The 17,649-nt window shown below is 65.6% G+C and overlaps 1 protein-coding gene across 8 annotated transcripts in view; it reads left to right on the top strand.

Moving 5' to 3' along the window:
• Positions 1 to 214: 214 nt before the first annotated feature.
• WNT7B (Wnt family member 7B) overlaps positions 215 to 17,649 on the top strand; it is a 49,558-nt gene continuing 32,123 nt past the window's right edge. For 2 of the 8 annotated variants that reach the window (XR_007413415.1, XM_049115245.1), the window contains exon 1: positions 6,280 to 7,836. Coding sequence is in view for 6 of the 8 variants with exons in the window: in XM_049115245.1 (XP_048971202.1) it covers positions 7,259 to 7,836 (578 nt within the window). In the remaining 2 variants the exon portion in view is untranslated. Of the gene's footprint in view, positions 767 to 4,807; positions 4,962 to 6,265; positions 7,837 to 15,198; positions 15,395 to 17,649 lie in introns of those variants that run through there. The other 6 variants (XM_049115244.1, XM_025456506.3, XM_025456497.3 and 3 more) reach the window with 6 other exon arrangements.

Here is a 17,649-nt window from a genome sequence, read left to right on the forward strand (position 1 = left end):
CACCCTCCCCGGCGGGCCACCCCCCCAACTCCGCGCACCCAATCCTCCTCCCCCCGCCCAGTCCCAGGAGGGCAATAGGAAGGGAGCGGGCCTGGGCAGGGGGGTGTGGATGGGGGGGTGGATGTGTTTGTGTGTCACGGGGGAGGGAGGAGAAAAGGGAGGGGAGAGCCCGCGAGCGAGGGAGAGAGAGCGCGCGGCGAGCGAGGAGGGCGGGCGGGAGGCGGATCCTCCTACCTGGGCCGCGCTCGTTCTCTCGCAGCTCGCTTGCAGGGGCCGCGAGTCACCTGGGGAGGCGGACAAGTGCGGACACATTGGCCGCCGCGGCGCTCGGCGAGGCGCGCACGGCCCCAGGCGGCTGCGCCCAGTGGAGGCAGCGCCCGCCCGCCCGCCCGCAGTGCTCGGGCCGCGGCCCCGCCGGCGCTCAGCGCGCCCAGCGACCTCTCAGCCCGGCTCCGAGGTCGCGCTTCCCGGCCCAGGTCACTGCCCAGGCGCACGCGGCGGGGGCGGCGGCGGCGGCGGCGCCCAGCTCACCATGGTGGCAGCGCGCGCCCAGTGCCCGCGCGTCGCCGGCCGCCCGAGCCGCAGCGCTGGCTGAGAGCGCTCCGCCGGAGCCCCCCGCCCTTGCCAGCCCCCCGCCCGGCCCGCGCGTCCCCTCCGGCCGCCGCTGTCTATGGCGCAGCCCCCCTCCCTGGATCATGCACAGAAACTTTCGCAAGTGGATTTTCTACGTGTTTCTCTGCTTTGGCGTCCTCTACGTGAAGCTCGGGTGAGTATCCCCGTGGGCAGGGGCCACAGCCCCGCGTGGGGGCAGCGGCGAGGACCGGGCTCCAGGGGCTCTCCGCGGACACGTAGGGCCTGAGGGGGCGCAGGCGGCTCCCGGGGACCCGAGGCTGGCCTGTGCGTGGGACGTCGGCCCCGACCCCGGAGCGCCGGGTCCTCGCGAAGCGCGCCGAGTCGGGGCCGCTCTAAGGAGGGCAGAGCGCGCAGGCGGCGGCGGCCGGGCTCGCGGGTAGCGGCGAGCGTGCCCGGCGCGTACTTTCACCTGTTTGGGCTCCAGGCCCCGGGGGTGGGACGCGCCTTCCCTCCCCCGGGCTGCGCTGGGCGCCGAGCCCGGGCCGAGCGCTCGCCGTCTGGAGGGCGCGCCGGGGCGGCAGCCGGGGGCGTCGGGCGGCCGGGAAGGCCCCGGCGGGCGGGGGACGAGCGCCCCGGCCCCGAGCCTGCAGGCCGGGCACCTGCCTGGGCCCTTCGACCCTATCCATCACCCGGACGTGTTGAAATTGCCTTGACAACTTGTCCGGCTGGCTCGCGATGGGCCGCGCGGAGGGCCCGGCCGCCTGGGGCTCGGTCCTGGGCCCGCGCCCCCGCCCCCGCCCCCGCCCTGGGCCCTCGGCCGGCCCCCTCTCGCCGCGCTCCCCCTGTGCGGCCCGGCGGGCGGGCGGGCGGGCGCCCGGCGGGCCGCGCTCGCTGCTCGCTGCAGTAGCTGCTCCGAGTCGTATTTCCACATTCCTGAACCTAGCCGAGTCCTTACCTGTTGAGCCGCGATCTCCTTTAGACAGAATCTGTCTCGGCCTCGCTCGAAGTGGGGGTGGGGGGTCGATGTGACCGCGACGGGGGTGCGGTGCACCTCGCCCCGGGCGCCCGCACCCCGCGCCCCTACCGAGCAGTCGGGCTGGAGCACAGCCGGTGAACAGCCCCGCCGGAGGCGGAGACGCGGCTTCCCCGGCTGCCAGGTAGAAGCCCCACCTGAGACTCACCTCGCCTCTCACCCGCCCTTCTGTCGCCCCCTCCGCCATTTTACAGATGGAGAAACTGAGGCAGGGTGGGGGCTGCAGAGGCAGGGCTGGAAGACCCCGTCCTAGCCTCACTCTGCAGGCCTGGGCGCCTGGTTTATTGTGGGTCCCTATAGGCTGAGTCCCTCGGTGTTTGTTTATGGAGGTGAGGGTGCCAGGGGGTGGGGGCTGGGAGGGAGGCACGGCTTGGGATCTCCAGCAGTCCCTGCAGCTCCTCTCCCTGTTCCCCCAAGTACTGGGCAGCCCCTCCTGAGGCTCTCTCTGGTTTTCAGCACTTGTCCGCTCCTGGCAGTCCTAGAGTTCAGTTCCCGTTTTAAGGATCAGGAAACTGAGTGAGGGAGGCCAAGTCACTTGTCCCCAAGAGTAAAAGGCAGAGCCAACCACTCAGCCTAGCACCCTAGCACCCATTTCTCAACAGGAGTCACTGAAAAGAACTCCTCCCTCACCCCCCACAACTTGCGGGAAGCGCTCTATGACCTTTCCCTCCCCACCCAGGCAGCAAAAGGAGCTCCTGCTGGTGCCCAACCTGGTCTCCTGTGGCTGGTTGAGGGGCTCAGAGGCCTAGGGCCCCCCACCCCCCCATCCTACAGACACAAGGCAGCTTCCCTGTCCCTTCTGTAAATGGGAGTGCAGCTCTGGCCATCGTGAACATGGTGGTGGCTGGTGTCTGCGTAGAGATCAGTGAGTGTGACCCAGCCTGTGTGCCCAGGCACTTGTACTCGCTTCTCTGGGAGTGTGCAAGAGAGCCAGGCTCTGCTTTCTGCTTCCATTCAGGAACCCTGGTGTGGGCGATCCTTCCCCTGCTGTGCCCCCTAAAACACACACTCCTGGGGGGAGAGGAGAAAACCTAGTCTCCAAACACCCCTGCAGAACCACATCTGGGAAAAGCCAGGGAGCCGCCCTGGGATGTGCTCAGGCGATGGGTCTCAGCCTCTGCCACCACCACAGCCCCTGCCTGCCTGCCTGCTCACCTGCCCACCCTGGAGCAAGGGGCTTGCCTTCTTTGCAAGCCATCTTGGCTGCACAGGGCAGGGAGGATCAGGAGCGGAGCCCAGATGTGACCTGAGGGGTTAAAGACTTAGGGGCCCAGTGCGTTAAGGATGAGGTTTGGGACTCATTCCTCCCCCTCACTCCTTATTGGTGGCTTTGGGTGGGTGCTCCCATTCTGCCTCTCTCATGCGAAAAGTGGGGTCACAGCAGCTCATCCTTCATCGGGTACTGTGAAGATTTGTTCTGGGTGACTGTGCCCTGGGGGGAGAGGTGGGGCTCCCATAAACACCTGCATGCACCAGACAAGCTTTTCTCACTGTTAATGACTCTAGCGTCACCACCCCAGGGACTCCTCCAGATAGTGGATTTTAGGGCCATAGCAGTTCCAACCAATGTCAGGGATTGCATGTATTGGGGAGATATTCTGGGGTCATGCCCCCCGCAGCCAACACCTGTGTGTGCACTTTTGTGAATGTACACCAGGAACCTCCCTCACTGGTGCACATGCAGCCACCACACAGATGTGAAGCCCCTGGGGGGAGCTCCCAGACCAGCAGCGATGGTGAACTCAGACCTCACAATCCCTTTGGGGGATCAGGGCCCCCAAGAGTAGGCTTGCCTTAAATTTTGAGCAATTTCAAAACAAATGACTTTGGGGAGTCACAGTTCCTCACTTTTGGACTGAGCAGCCTCCAGGCTGTGGCCCTCGGGAAGAGGCTAAGCCAGGGCAGGAACAAGCCATTGGGATCTGGGCACCCTCTGCCCACAGGAAATGGGGTCAAGAAGTCCCAGGATCAGCCCTGCTCCATTCCTGCCCTATGAGAGGCAGAGGGCCCAGCGGGATGAAGCTGAAGCAGGCAGCTCCTTCCTTCTGGATGCCGAGCATGAGTCTCCATGCCAGATCTAGAAGCTGGGAAACACCTCACCCCTGGGCCACTGGCCATATCATATGGACCTCTCTTGTCATCATCCCTGCCTTGTGCTTTCCCCCCAGCTGAGAGGGTCTACACTGCATCTGGAAGATCATTCATAGGTAGACAGGCTTGGCAGACAATAGGAAGTGGGTTTCTGGCCTTAAAAAAAAAATCACTGGAAGAAGAAGGATTGTTTAGAATTGTGTCTTTGAGGATCTGCTCCTCCCTACACCTATCCCAACCAACCCCTCAAAGGAGAGCAAAAGAAGTGCGATGGGGAAGCCAAAGCTGGGGACCTCTGTGAACCAATTAGGGGTGCCTTCTCGCTGCCTCCTCCAAAGAGGCCCTGAGGCAGGACCCTACAGAGACACCAGTGCGCATGTGCACAGGTGAGCCCTGCCTGGCAGGGCCTGGTTGGCTAAGGTGAGAGCGTGCGACTCACAGCCAACCTAACCAAACCCAGGGGCGCACGCAGGCAAAGGTGCAGCACACACAGTGCATCTGTGCGCACACACCTGCGCCCTCGCAGACGCGCCCACGCTCCCGCGGGCACACACAGGCACATGCAGGCACATGCAGGCGAACAGAACAGACTCCCCAGCACAGCCCCCCAAGAGGAGCGCACGCCCCGCGCGCTTGCGCCGCGGTGCCTCCCCCCAGGTGCACCCTCCAGAGCAGGCCAGAGCTGTGTGGTTCCCCGAAGTTGGGCGGGTGTGTGTGTGTGTGTGGAGGGGTGCGGGCCGAGGCGGTTCGGGCAAGCCCTGGGGGCGGCTCCTGTCGCACGCTCCGGTCAGCCTCCCCTTTAAAAAACCCGCCCGCAGAGGAGGCGGATGTAGGGGCGGCCCGTCCAATGGCAGCTGCGCGCCTCGAGAGACTTGGAGACTCGAGCCAGAGCGAGCGACAGAGCCGGTTCCGACCGATCGACGGACGGAGGGCTAGACGGCCGCCGAGGCGCACCCGCTGCCCCCGGCCGTGCCCTCGCCCCGCACTCCGGCCCCAGCGCCCGCCGCGGCCCCAGCCCCAGCCCCATCGCGATGCTCGGCCCTGGCGGCGGGGCACCGATGAGAACCGCGCCGGGGCCCGCGCGCCCGGGTCCCTAGCGCCTGGTGTCGCCGCCCCGCCGCGGGGAGGGCCGCGGAGACCCCGGCCGCAGCTGGCCCAGGAGCCCTGCCCGCCGGCCCACCATGCTCCTGCTGTCGCCGCGCGGCGCGCTCCTCTCCGTGTACTGCCCGCAGATCTTTCTCATCCTGTCCAGCGGCAGCTACCTGTGAGTGCGGCGGCCGCTCGCGGGGCCCGGGGTGGGGGGCGCTCCTCGGCCTCCAGCGCGGGGGCCGCGCGGGCAGGAGACTCAGCAGAGTCCCTGGGCGGGGCACCGGGCGCCCGACGCGCTCGGTGGGCTGGGGACGTTGCGTGTCCTCATCTGCCCAAGGCACCGAGGTGGAGGACTTGGGGGGCGGCTGCGTTAGTGAGAAGCGACGGCTTTGGGGTCCGAGAGCGCGTGGCCCGCGAGAGGCCCTGCTGCCCGGGTGGGTCGGACTTCGCGCACCGAGCGAGCGCCACGAGGGGAGGGCGCGCGGCGGCGCCGGGATTCCCTGCGCATCCCACCCGCGTCTCGGACAAGCGGGATCCCCCGCCCTGTAGACGTCCGTGGGGCCCGCCGGTCGTGCAGCCCTCGAGAGAGCCGCCCGTGCACACCCGCTCCCCGCGCACACACCGGCGCACACGTGCACACTGCGCCCCACCGGACAGTGCCCAAGCGGCCCCGGGGTGGCCGCTGCCTGTCGCGCCTTCCCGCTGCGCTGAGCCGCCCGGCCCCGCGGCTGCCCACTCCTCACCTGGGGGCGAGGGGGCCGCGCAGCGCGGGGGCGGCTGGCCGGGGTGCGCCCCTATCCAGGCCGAGGCAGCCCGGAGGGAGCGTGGGCGCGCGTGTGCGCAGGGTCGGGCAGCGCCCCCCGGGCTCGGGCAGCTCCCGGCAGGGCCCGGCCGGGCCCAGGGAGCCGAGGGGCGCGTCGGCGCTGCAGTGGCTTCTCCTGATTCCTAATGGGACGCATATGCTCTGGCCTCCGATTTAAAAAGAAGTTTGATTTATGGAACCGCCGTTTGGGGGAATTTAAGCTGGATGCTACTGATTAAACCTCAGAGCTCGCTCTCCCTCCCCTCTCGCCTCCCCTCCTCCTCCCCCTCCTTTACACGCGGGCCACGTCCGGGGTCGCTTCACGCGGCCAGAGGGGGCAGGCGCTGCCTCCCGCTCCCCGCGCCACCCCCACCTCCCGCGCGGCCGCAGTCCTAATAAATCGCCGCCCCCCCCCTTTTAATAGGGGCGCAGCCAATTTCTCCTCCAGCTCCTAGGAAATTACTATCCTACCAGTTTTCCTTCTATAAATAGTCGCGCATCTTGAAACAAAAGTTCGCAACCGCAGCCAGATGCTGCGAGGCCCGCGGTTTCCCGGGCTGTGGGACATAATTACAAGGTCCAGGCGCAGAGAGTGCTCCAGGCCCGGCGGGCAGCCCCGGCAGCAGAGGCTTCGCCTGGGGAAGGGGAGGGGGGAAAGGCCGCCCCAGGCATCGCAGGGGCCGGATTGGGCCGGCCCCATCAGTTGGGGAATCAGGCTAGGGAAGTGCTGGGCCAGAGAGTCCTGCTTCTGGCATCCCTCCTGGGAAATGGATCGAGCTAGGGGGGCCTTGGAATCCCAGCCTCCAGTTCTCAGAGGTCAGAGGTCAGGAAGCCTCCCCCTCCCCTGAAAACTGCGCATTTCAATGTTAAGCTAGAGAATCCACCGCTACTATGGCTTACGAAATCCTTCTTGGAGCTAGGTGGCTGAGGTTTGGCATCAATGGGGAGGAGTCCAAGGGTAGGAAACCGGGAGCCCTCCGGGGGTTGCCTGGAGTAAGAATCTGAGAGCAGGAGGTGGGCAAGGTGCTGGAGGGCTGGAGAGGACAGAGGACGGCCCAAGGCAGCAGTGAGGGGCTCTGGGGCAGGTGGTGGCCAGGATGCTTGTGTAGACCTACAGAGCTGGCCTGCAGTAACTACCATCTGCGCCCACACAGGCTCGCTCCTTGCATATTCACTGCCAGCTTTGTTGGGAAAAATTCTCTGAGGGCGATAGTTTTCCAAACGTTCCTGGGCCAGCGTGGAGTCCCAGGGTGGCGGTGGGGGGCAGCAAAGCGCATTGTGCCCCAGCACCAGCCCAGCCTGACCTTCAGCCCCCCACCCCTTCCTGCCCCTGGGGTCGGGGGAGAAAGTGCTGATGCCAGGCTGTCCTGAGCAGACTATATTAGCTGTTCCCCTGAGCAAGAGAGGGAGGCTCTGGGGTTTCCCTGGCCCTGTCTGGTGGGTACAGGGCTGGTGGGGTGTGGAGGATGCTGTGGGTGTAAGCAGGGCCCTGGTGATGCAGATGACAGTGAGAATGGTGGGAAGACCCTCGTGGGTGGCTATGTGCCCAGGCTCGGGATGCAGGTGAGGCGGCCTGTGCAAAAGTGCTTTGTGAGCAGTTGGGAATCAACAGTAAGCCCACCTCACGTCCGCAGGAACACTTAGGAAGGTCGGCCCTGTGGGATCTGAGGATGCCAGGGGCAGGAGGGGCCCTGGGTGGAGGCTTCTTTCTGCTCCAGAGAACTTTCCAGAAGGCATCCCACTGCTGGGATCACAGACACTGGTGGACAATTGATCCTGCCCTTTCCATCTGGGCTGCTCTCCCAGCTCCTTGTCTTGGGCTGTGGTCCGTGCATAGCGAATCCCAGATGCATGCCTGGGCCCCTGCCACTGATTGGGTCGGACGGGTGTGCTGGCCTGGAAGGGCCTCGAGCCCCCGCCTGATGCTGAGCTTGGCTGGCTGGGTGAGGCAGCTCTGGCCAGCCTTGCCCTTCTCTGCGCCACTGTTGTCAGAGCAGAAGCTTCCAGGGCCAGTGGGGGGGTCAGTGAGGGCCCAAGGGAGAGCAGGTGGGGGCCCGCAGGCCATGACGAGGCTGCGGTGCTGGTCAGCTGGCACGGGGGCCTCGTGCCAGGACCGGGCTGGCCTACTGTCCAGGGCAGGTCCCTTCCGGTCTTGTTTCCTTCTCCCAGATGTGGAGGTTGGCTGCAATGATCCCCCCAGGTCTTCCGGTACGAGCTCTCATGGTGACCGCCCGCTCTGGGTTGCTGAGTGAGTCATGGGTGACGGGGTGGTTACTCACCGACCACCTGGCTGCGGGGGGGTGGGGGTGGGGGGCGCTCACCACTGTCCTGCCGAGGCTGGGCCTCTTCCCGGCTCCGCCGCTGTGGCTTTATTGGTGGTGCCAACCGCAGTCCCAGAAACCCTGTGGGCATGACCCCGGAGGGCGGGCGTTGCTGAATCAGGCCCCCTCCCCTGGCACCGAGGCCTGAGTGGCAGCAGAACGGGGCCACCCAGTTTAGCGTGGATTGGTTTCCCCTTGGGAGCGGCAGCTGCCAGCCTGCAGGCTGTGGCCGTCCAGGTGCGGGAGCTCTGCTCTGTGGCCTGGAGGCTTCTCTGGGCCACAGTCCCCTCGTCCATCGCTGGGGGATGGAGATTCTTCCTTTCTGCAGGTGCAGGTTGGACCCGCAAGACACTGGGATTCCAGGGCGTGCGTGGCTCGGTGCAGCGGTGTGCACACGGGGGCAGTGTGGCGTGCACATAGGGAGTTAGCGCCGGAGCTGCCCAGGGACCCCTGGCCTGGCTGCACGAATCCTTATTCGAATCACAAAGTGCTCCCAGAGCCTTTGCCACATGGTGGGTCCGACTAATCAAAGCAGGGATGGTGCGCTCTGGGGATGACTTCTTCCCACCGTGTAAGGGAGGAAGGGCCAGGAGGGGAAGGCGGGTCCTCAAGTGCTTCCTCCTGGCCCTGGGGTGCTCCACAGCCGCGTTAAGGCCCGCAGCGGAATGGCTTGTTTTCAGACCGAGTTTCCCTGGAGTCCTCGCTGATCAAGGGTTCCCATCCCTGCCCCTTCTCCTGCTGCCTGGGTGCCACCAGGGCCAGTGGGACTCAAACTTCTGGAGTGGCCGTGGGGATTCGTCGAGCAAATGCGGAGACGTGCCCAGCTGGGTGCTTGTTGTACAGTAGGTGCTCGAGCGATGGGGTCACTCTCAGCCATTGGGAGCGGGGAGGCTGGCCACCTGTAATGCAGAGGGAGGGCTGGCGGCTGTATTTGTTCAGGGGTGAGTGTTGAATTCCCCGGAGGTGTCTCAGAGGGCTTCCGGGAGGAAGTGGCCCCTAGATAAGCAGAGAGGCTCTCTCGAGGTCACACAGGACCCAGCGTACTAGGCAGGTATGAGATGCTCTGCGGGAAGGAGACCACCACCAAGAGAGATGGTGTTTGAGACCCTGACCACTCATTGTTTCCACACTGGGCTCCTTTGGGGATGCCGTGGACACAGACCTAGCAAATTGCATTCCCCGCCCCTCATGCCAGCCTCGGGGGTCAGGGGGCCAGGGCTGCATCGCCTGTGGGGCACCCAGAACTCCTCCTGGGGGGTCTGGGCCATGGCTCTATGGTCAGACCTGAGGGTGGTGGCAGGGGAGGGAATGGGATGGGATGGAAGTCTTGATTGGAGACCCAGGCCCTCCCTCCACTCAGGTTTGGGGGGCACCCAGAATAGGGCCCCTTTTTGTGCGGCCCATGGCCAGTCACCTAACCTCTGGGGGCCTTTCTCCCCCCAGGACAGACGGAGGGGCTCAGCTAGTTGCCCTGGAGCCTCCATTCTGCATGGCCGGGGGTCGGGCTCAGATGGGGCTCAGTCCCCCCCCCCCACTCCCCCAACAAGGGACAAGAGGCCGGGAGCTCTCTCTTGTCAGATGAAACCTCGACCCAGGGCTCCCTCAGCCTGATGAAAGGGTCATTGTGTGGTGTGGGCCGCCCGCTGGCCAAGGACAAAACCTCCGTTTGTCCTCCTTCCCTGGCGCGGGGCTGGGGCCTCCCCTTGGGCTGGCTAGCAGGGTGGGGGTGGGCACAGGTGCGCTCCCTCCTCCCTTTCTCCATCTTCCCGTCTCCATCACAGAGCTGCTCAGCCTGCCTGGGGCCCCTCCCGGTCCTGCCCTCAACGCAGGGTGTCCTCGCCCTCCTCCCTCCCTCTGAGTGGGGAGCCCCAGGCCTGGGCCAGCCCAGTGGTTGGTAGGGAAGCGGTGAGCTCTCCAGCCCTGGAAGCATACAAACAGGTGCAGGAGCGAGGGCCAGGGATGCCAGGCCAGGGCCCTGGCTGGAAGGGAGCCAGCACTCCCGGGGCCTCCGTGCAGCGCGGCCATGCGGTGTGGTCGGCCTCTGTGACTGAGGGCACGCAGGCCCCGCGCAGGCCATCCGGCAGCCGTAGCGGCGAGCTCGAGCTCGGTGCAAGCCTCTCCCAGCCTCAGCCTCACGCCACAGCAGGTGGCTCCTGAGCTCTGAAGATGCCACGAAGCATTTGGTCTGAGGATGTGAGTGGAACACACTAGAATTGTGCAGCCCAAGTGGCCATCCTCTGCGGACCCTGAAGCCCACTAGGTGCCCAGAGCAGGTTGGAGAGGACACCACCCTGGCCACAAGCGGCTCCCCGGGCATCAGCCGCAGCCTCCAAGCCAGCATCCCCTTACAGTCCCATCCCGGTAACGCGGTGGGCCTCCAGAGCTTTTCAGACCTCATCCCCCCAAGGCCACCCCCGTTCCCGACCCTCCTCCATGGCCTCCCAGATGGGAGGTGCTTCCTGTGCTGGGCCCAGCGGGAGCTGTGCAGGAAGCAGCCTTGGGACAAGCATGGGTGGTGTCTCGGCTGCCCTCCCCGAGGCAGGCGTTGGTGCCACCAGGGTGCCAGGGGCCAGCATGCCCGGGGGTCTGGAGCTGAGACCTAGGCCCTCGCTTCCCAAGTGGCAAACAGACTACAAGCCCCTTTGAATGGGAGTGCCTCTAGAAGGAACTGGCCGCTCACCAGACCCCTGCCTGGGGGCACAGGGCTCTGCGTTCCACTCTGGAAGACTCCGGTGGCCTTGGAGAGGCCTTCTGTCGCAGGATGGATGGGTGCGCGCCAGCTGGGGTCTGCTCCGGGTTTGTTTCCTCCCTGGATGCTGGAAAAGCTCCCCGAAGAAGGGCCACCTCGGGTAAGGGGTGAAGTGAGGAGTATGGGGGGCAGAGCGCCGAGTAACTCCCTGGGTCACGCTCGAGGTGGCTGAGCTCGGACTCGAACCCGGGTCTGTCTGGCTCCCGGGCCCCTGCTGCTGCCGCCTTCTCATTGGCTATAAGCTCATGGGGGATGAAACCAACTTCTCCCGCCGGTTAGAATTGTCTGGTGCCCAGGAGTCATGAGGCTCTGAGTGAGGGCTCTCTCTCTCTCTCTCTCTCTCTCTCTCTCCCACTCTCCCTCTGTCTCTCTCTGTCTCTGCCCCCCGCCCCCAAATTTAGACTTGGAGCCAGACAGGCAGCTTTCCCTCCAGGCGTGTGAGGGGACCAGGCACCCCTCAGGTTTCTGCTCCTGGGTGCCCCCTAACTTGGGCCCTAACCCAAGGGCCCTAACCTGCTGACACTGGCTCAGTGGAGAGCGAGGAGGTGGTCCCAGCAGGCCAGCTCATGACCCTCTAGGTTGGGTCTGCGTGTGTGGGGCTGCCTGTGCCGTGGACCTCAGGGCTCCCTGTCCTGCCGTGGGCTGTCTCTGTGGGTGATGGGTCTGGATGCTTCTGGCCCCTCCTCCCCCCATTCCTGCCCAGCCTCGTCACTACCCTGAGCTCGCTCTTCCCAGCAGCTCCTGAAGCCTCCATGCCAGTGACGGGGGCTGGCCACGTGTGCAGGGGTACCTGGGAGACCCCCTCCTTCCCCGTCACGTCCGCAAAGCCCTGTGGTGTCCTCCGGGGCAGGGGCCCCTCACGCATCGGCAGTGAGGGTGGATCGATTGGGGAGGCCTCTCACAGAAGGTGGCCTCCGGCCTGGGAGCCCCGGGAGAGTGGTGTTCTTGGCCGGGGGACAGTTATGGGGCAGGCAGGGGGCTTGGGGAGTGGGCAGCAGCCGTCAGGGTGGGGTGGGCCCGTGGGAGGGGAGGTCAGAGGGGTGGCAGGGAGCCCCGGGAGGGAAGGTCTCAGGTAGAGCAGGGTTGAGTGGCTTCATTGCCACCTGAGGAAGGATGCTGGATGGGATGGGGCCTCGCAGGGGAGACGGGGAGAGGGCGGGTCCTGGCCCCCCACCAACATGGGGGGATTTCCCTGAGGCAGGACCCACAGGGTGCACAGGGGGCAGAACGTGGGTGAGGGGGGCTATCAGCACAAAGCCCTTGGGGGCCAGGCTGTGGTAGTGGTCGCGGGATGGCCCAGCTCCCTGCCCCCAGTCTGGCGCCCGGCACAGCACTTGGTGCTAACTTGGTGCCCAGTAAACACCTCTCGAGTGGGCAGTTGGCTGCCCCTGCATCTGGGCCCCTGTGAGGCCTGTTGACCTGGTGGGGCCCGCCTGCCCCATGGATGCCAGAGGCTGCCAGGGCAGGGGGTGGGCACAAGGCTGGGCTGGGGGCTGGATGGCTTCCTGGCCCCTGGACTCCGGTCTTCCTGGGGTGACTTCACGGCTGGCGGGGGAGCACCGGGAATTTCCAGGTGCGGCTGACAAGCCCGCCCCCTTCCCCCATCCCTTCTTCCCTGGGGGCCCATCCTGTGGACCGTCCACCCGTGTCAGGGCCCGTGGGGGGCTCAGGTGGCACACGGATAGACCCGGCCCCCATCCCACCCCAGTAGGGTTGTCCCTCTCCCGCCTTGGTGGCACTGCCCCAGGGTGGAGCACGATGCCGCGGCCCACGACATAGGCTAGGGTGCCAGCACCCTGTGGGGGGCACCAGGGCTGGCAGGGAGCACAGGACAGGGAGTTAGCAGCCCGGCCCTGGTTGCTCACTCTGTCTCCAGGAGCTCAGAGCACGGGGTGTGGGAGACCCCAAGGGCACACGCCCTGGAAGTGCCAGGTCAGGGCTGCTGTTGGCTGATGGCTGACGGCTGAGAGCTGCCCCAGGCGCCTGTGGGTCTAATGTCTCAGACCCTGGCCGGCTGTGTAACCCAGCGGGGCTTCACTCCAGGCCGTGGAGCCCGGAGGTGTGTGGGACGGAACCCCTCCCTCACCCCTCTCCCGTGATTTCCTTTCCAGCAGCTCTAAGAGCCACGAGGCCAGGAGGGAGGTGTGGCGATTGCACTTGTTGGGACATCATCTTTGCTGTCCAGAGTCTGCCCCGGGAGCAGGGGGGGCAAGGGGAGGCTCCTGCTGCCCCAGGGGACCTCAGCCACACATTGTTTCCAGTCCCTTCTAGAGAGGTGGGCAGAGTGGATGCTTCCAGGCGAGTCTGAGTATGAGTTCGGAGGGACCCTGGCTCCCCCTCCCTGCCTCCCTTCAGAGGTAGAAATTCCTGCAGGGGGGCGAGGAAAAAGGGAGGCTGAGGAGACAGGTCCTTAGGGCCTGGAGCAGGGAGCCCAGGAGTGGGGAAGAAAGGCCGCGGGGCTGGTCCTGCTCCTGGCCCTGATTCCCAGTCTCTGCCTTGTGTCTGTGTGGCCTTGGACGGGAGGTGGAGGCCCGGCTATGGAAGGCAAGGGCGGCGCTCAGGACTCCAGGCTGCTGAGGCAAGGCTTGGGGTGGGAGGGGGGTTGCTGGGTCCTGTGGGTCACCGCAGCCAGCCTGGTGAGGGCTGGAGTGGGCTGCTCCTGGGGGGGAGTGAGCACCCTGTCCCATAAAGCATCCAAGCTGAGGCAGCTGGCTGGGGCACCCTGGTGGCCCAGGAATTCTCAGGGGGTGCAGTGCGGTGCACGGTGAAGGAGCTGTGCCCGGGCTGTTCTCACCCCAGCTTTGGTTAGGGCACATGGCAGGGCCGCAGAGCTGGGGAGAGCCTGGGTGGGGGTGGACTCGAACTCTGCTCTGAGAGGCCCTGTGGCCCAGGCAGGCCCCCTGCCATCCGTCATCCTTTCCTGGAAGCCCTCCCCCTACCCCCCCAGGACGCCAGCCTGGGGCACGGTCTCAGGACCCAGAGCGCTCTGCTCAGAGGTGACGACTCAGTGTCCCTTGCCTACGGGGACGTGGCCCCCGAACCCACTGCTCACACCGTGTCCGGAGTAGCCCGGAAGGCTGAGGTCCTGCCTGGCACATCAGGCGCCCAGACTCCCAGCCTGGCCGCGGGCCAGACTCCCTGCCAGCTTCTTCCCACCTGTTCCCCTTGCCTGTCTGTCTGTCCATCTGCCCTGAGGTTTCAGGCTGACGTCCTGGTCACCCAGGCCTGCAAGGTGGCCCAGTGGCTGGCAGATCTGGGGCACGAGGGCCTAGGCCCAGGCCAGGGCTAGGTGCTCTCATCCCTGCTTGGGCCTCAGCTCAGCATGTGGCCTCAGCTGCCACGCACCTTGAGGTGTCAGTGTCCCTACCTGTCCCATGGGCAGTGGTGGGAAGGCTCAGGGGTAAGGGCTGGGAAGGTCCCCAGTATAGCGGAAGGGGCGGGAGTATGTCCATGGCCTGGCCAGACAGGATTGTGGCCTCCTCAGGAGGCTGGTTTAGCTGTGACCGCGCCGGGAGTGGGGACAGAGGGGAGACCGGGGAAGGCTTCTCGGAGGAAGAAGCACCAAGCTGGGCCTGGGATCTCGCCCAACTGCCAGACGGGTCTGGGGCCTTTGTCTTTGCTGGTCAGTGCATCTCGAACCCAGGAGTGTCCCGACGGGCCCCGGATGCCCAACCAAAGTCTGGAAGTAGCTGCGGTCGGAGGTCAATGACCCGGGGCTCTGCGGTCACAGTGACTGGATGAGGTGCCGATTTCACTGACCCACCAGATGTGGGGGCCGATGGGCCCTCCCGGCCCCGGGCACCCCTCATCCACGGGGGAGAGCCCCCGGCCGCGCTCGCCCCTCTCCAGCAGACCCAGCCGAGCCCCAGCCCCCTGTGCACTGCCTGCTCGCTCCCAGGACTGCCTGGTTTCCCTCCAGGGTGGGGTCCCAGAATGCCAGGCCAGGAATGCCAGCTATGTGGGGAGGGCGGGCGGCGAGCACCCGCCGGGGGCGCGAGGGAGCAAGCGGACGCTGTGCTCTCTTCCCCGGGAACGCTGCGGGCAGTGAGCTGAGCGGGGCAGTGGGCTGGAAAGATTGCAGCAGGCGGGCCCCACGGTGGAGGGAGCCGGCCCGCAGGAGCCCCCCCGCGGGCAGGGGCTGCTCTCCCCACTGGACAGATGGGCAAACAGAGGCCCACGAGAGTCCGCAGCCGCGCAGACCTCGAGCGCAGGACCCCAAGCCCTGGGAACACTGTTTAGGAAACAGACACAGGTAATGCTTCGGTCCCTCACTACCTGCAGGTGGGGGGCGGGTCTGGGGGGAGCAGAGGGATGGCTTCATTTCCCAGCAGGGCCCCTTCCCGCCCCCGCCCTCTCTCTGCACCTGCACCTGCGCTTGGGACGGCCTTTTTGCCACCCCCGCGGCTCCCTGTCTGTCAGTTAGGCTGGCCAGGCCAGCCCCGAGGAGCCGCAGCGGGGACGGGGTGGGATGGGGCAGGGGGTGCCACTCGGGAAGGGTGGTCATCCTCCTCCTTCCAACTTCTTCCGGCCCAGGCCAGGAGGGGAGATGCCATTTGCCCAAACACGGCTCATGCTCCCTGTTTGCAGATGGGAAGATTGAGGCTCAGAACAGACCCTGAGGGTGGCCTTCCCGAGGTCCAGGGGTGTCCCTGGGCCCCACGTGGCATGCTGAGCAGGGCCGAGGGCCCCAGCAGAGGCAGGAGACGGACAGACTGAAGGAACCACCAGGAGGCCAGGTGGGCCCAACGCCCCCCAGGGCTTTGTGTAGCTATGTCTGGCTCTGTCCCACCTGTTACCCTGTCCCTCCCCACAGAGGAGGCCTGCGGGGACCCCGCCGGTGCCAAGCTCCGGCACCGTGCTGGTGGCTTGGTGGGGGACGGTCTGCAGAGTGACCCCAGACCTGGAAGACATCCTTATGCCCATTTGACAGGCAGGAGCAGTGAGGCCACCACCAGCTGCGGCCCCGCGAGGCCGGGGGACAGCCCCTTCCGGCCCACCTGTGGCTGGGAAGCTCTGGCCCCCCGCCCACCTGACGGAGAAGCTGGTGGGACGTGGGGCGTGGGGCGGGGTGGGTGGGCGTGGGGGCCAGCTGCCATCTTCCCAGGTATTTGCCCAGTTACTTCCTGGACGAGTGGACCCAGGCCCGCCTCCCTGGCTGATCGCAGATAATTAGAACATTCTTCAAATATTTTGCCGGAGGATGCCCGAGAAGGAAGAATTATAAAGCGCCCGGGGCCAGGAGCGTGGGCTGCAGGAGCTGTGGGCAGCTGGGCAGCCGGGGCCAGGGCCAGGGATGGGGCCCCAGAGAGAGACCGGGGATCTGGCCCGAGCCCCACCAGCCTGCCCCCACCTCCCAGGGAGCTGGGGCCGGGTGGGTGCTGGGCCGTGTTGGGGATCCCTGCCCTGGGGAGCTCACAGCTCGTGAGGGTGGATAAAGCTTACCCCAGACGGCCTAGGAAAGGCCCGAGGGGGTCAAGCACAGAGTCCTGGCCCCCCTGGGGGGCGGGCGGGTGAAAAGGCCTTGGAGGATGGGCTCTGCCATGGGGAGGTCAGCGGGGCTGGGAGGAGCACAAAGGTGCAGGGGTGGGGTGCTGTGGGAGGATGGTGAGCGATAAGGGGGGCCTGGGGCCAACCTCATGGCTGGAGGCCTGGCTCAGGTCCGAGGCTGCCATCCTGCTGTGTCGGGCAGTGACATGGGTGCTCCAGGGGGCAGAGGGGGCACAGAGGGCTGCCCAGGGGGAAAACCTCTGTCATCACTGCCGACCTCCCTAAAAGTGGTACGTGCCACCTGAGCAGTGGGGGTGGGGGGGCAGGGAGGGGCACATGTCCCCGCCCCCCGCCCGTGGCCCCCTCTGGTTCCTGTGGCTTGTGGGGGAGGGGGTCTGGGATGCTGAGGTCCAGTAGGCTCAGTCATGAGGTCTGAGTTCTGGGAAGTACTTGGATGCTGCGTCTGCCCCATGGAGTGCTGCCCTGGTCCTAGCCTAGGGAACATTCCCAGGATTCTGTGGTTGGTTCGGGGCAGGGGCTGCTCCTGCCCAGAAGCCTGGGAGTGGGGGCGTCTGCATCACGGCTGGTGCTCGGCCCAGAGGGTGGGTGCAGAAGGAGAGCTCGGGCCGGGCTGGGTCGGGGTCCCGCTGCCGTGGGGCCATTTCCCCCCTGCTGGGACGTGTTGATCCTGGGCTGTGGTTTGTGGGGTCGGTTGCTGGGGAGTTGGTAAGAGAAACGGGATCCTGAGGTGGAGGTGGCTCCTAGGACACACGGCCACATCAGTGCCCATGGTTTTAGGGCCCTGTGCACAGATCAGATGGCTCGAGGCTTCCTTGGGGGCTGAGAGGCATATGTGCCACGTGGGCCTGGGCCTGCAATGACGCCCTTTCTCTCTGGCTCTTAAATTAAAAAGGCACAGCTTGTGCCGTCACTGGTGATGCCAGTGGAGCAAAGCCCTTTGGAGGTCCACTTCGGGGTGGCCTTACCCCACGGGCCCCAGCCCCGCTCTGCCCACCTCCCACAGCTTGATGTGCTGGTCCTTCACTGGGAAGGCTGACATTTCCACGATCGTATGTAAAGTAGGAATAAAAGCTAATTTTCATTCATTTATTTATTTCCTAAAGATTTTATTTATTTATTCATGAGAGACACAGAGAGAGAGGCAGAGACACAGGCAGAGGGAGAAGCAGGCTCCCTGCGGGGAGCCCTATGTGGGACTCAATCCCGGGACCCGGGGGTCACGCCCTGGGCCAAATGCAGACATTAAACCGCTGAGCCACCCAGCATGCCCCCCCAAAACTAATTTTTAATCAACCTGTAGAAGTCTAAGTGAAGGTGGGGGCCTGCCACGAGTGTCCGCGGCCACCTGCCTCACTGAGGACGTCCCCGCGGCGTTGTGCTCCCCGTGCGAGCTGGGGTCTCTGTCCCTGGAAAGGCCCCTCAGTGGGTGTGAACGATTCCATTCCTACATTGTACTCATTCGCTCTGTCCTTCATTCATTCCC

This window comes from Canis lupus, chromosome 10 (assembly GCF_003254725.2).
Source record: "Canis lupus dingo isolate Sandy chromosome 10, ASM325472v2, whole genome shotgun sequence".
Taxonomy (NCBI): Eukaryota; Metazoa; Chordata; class Mammalia; order Carnivora; family Canidae; genus Canis; species Canis lupus.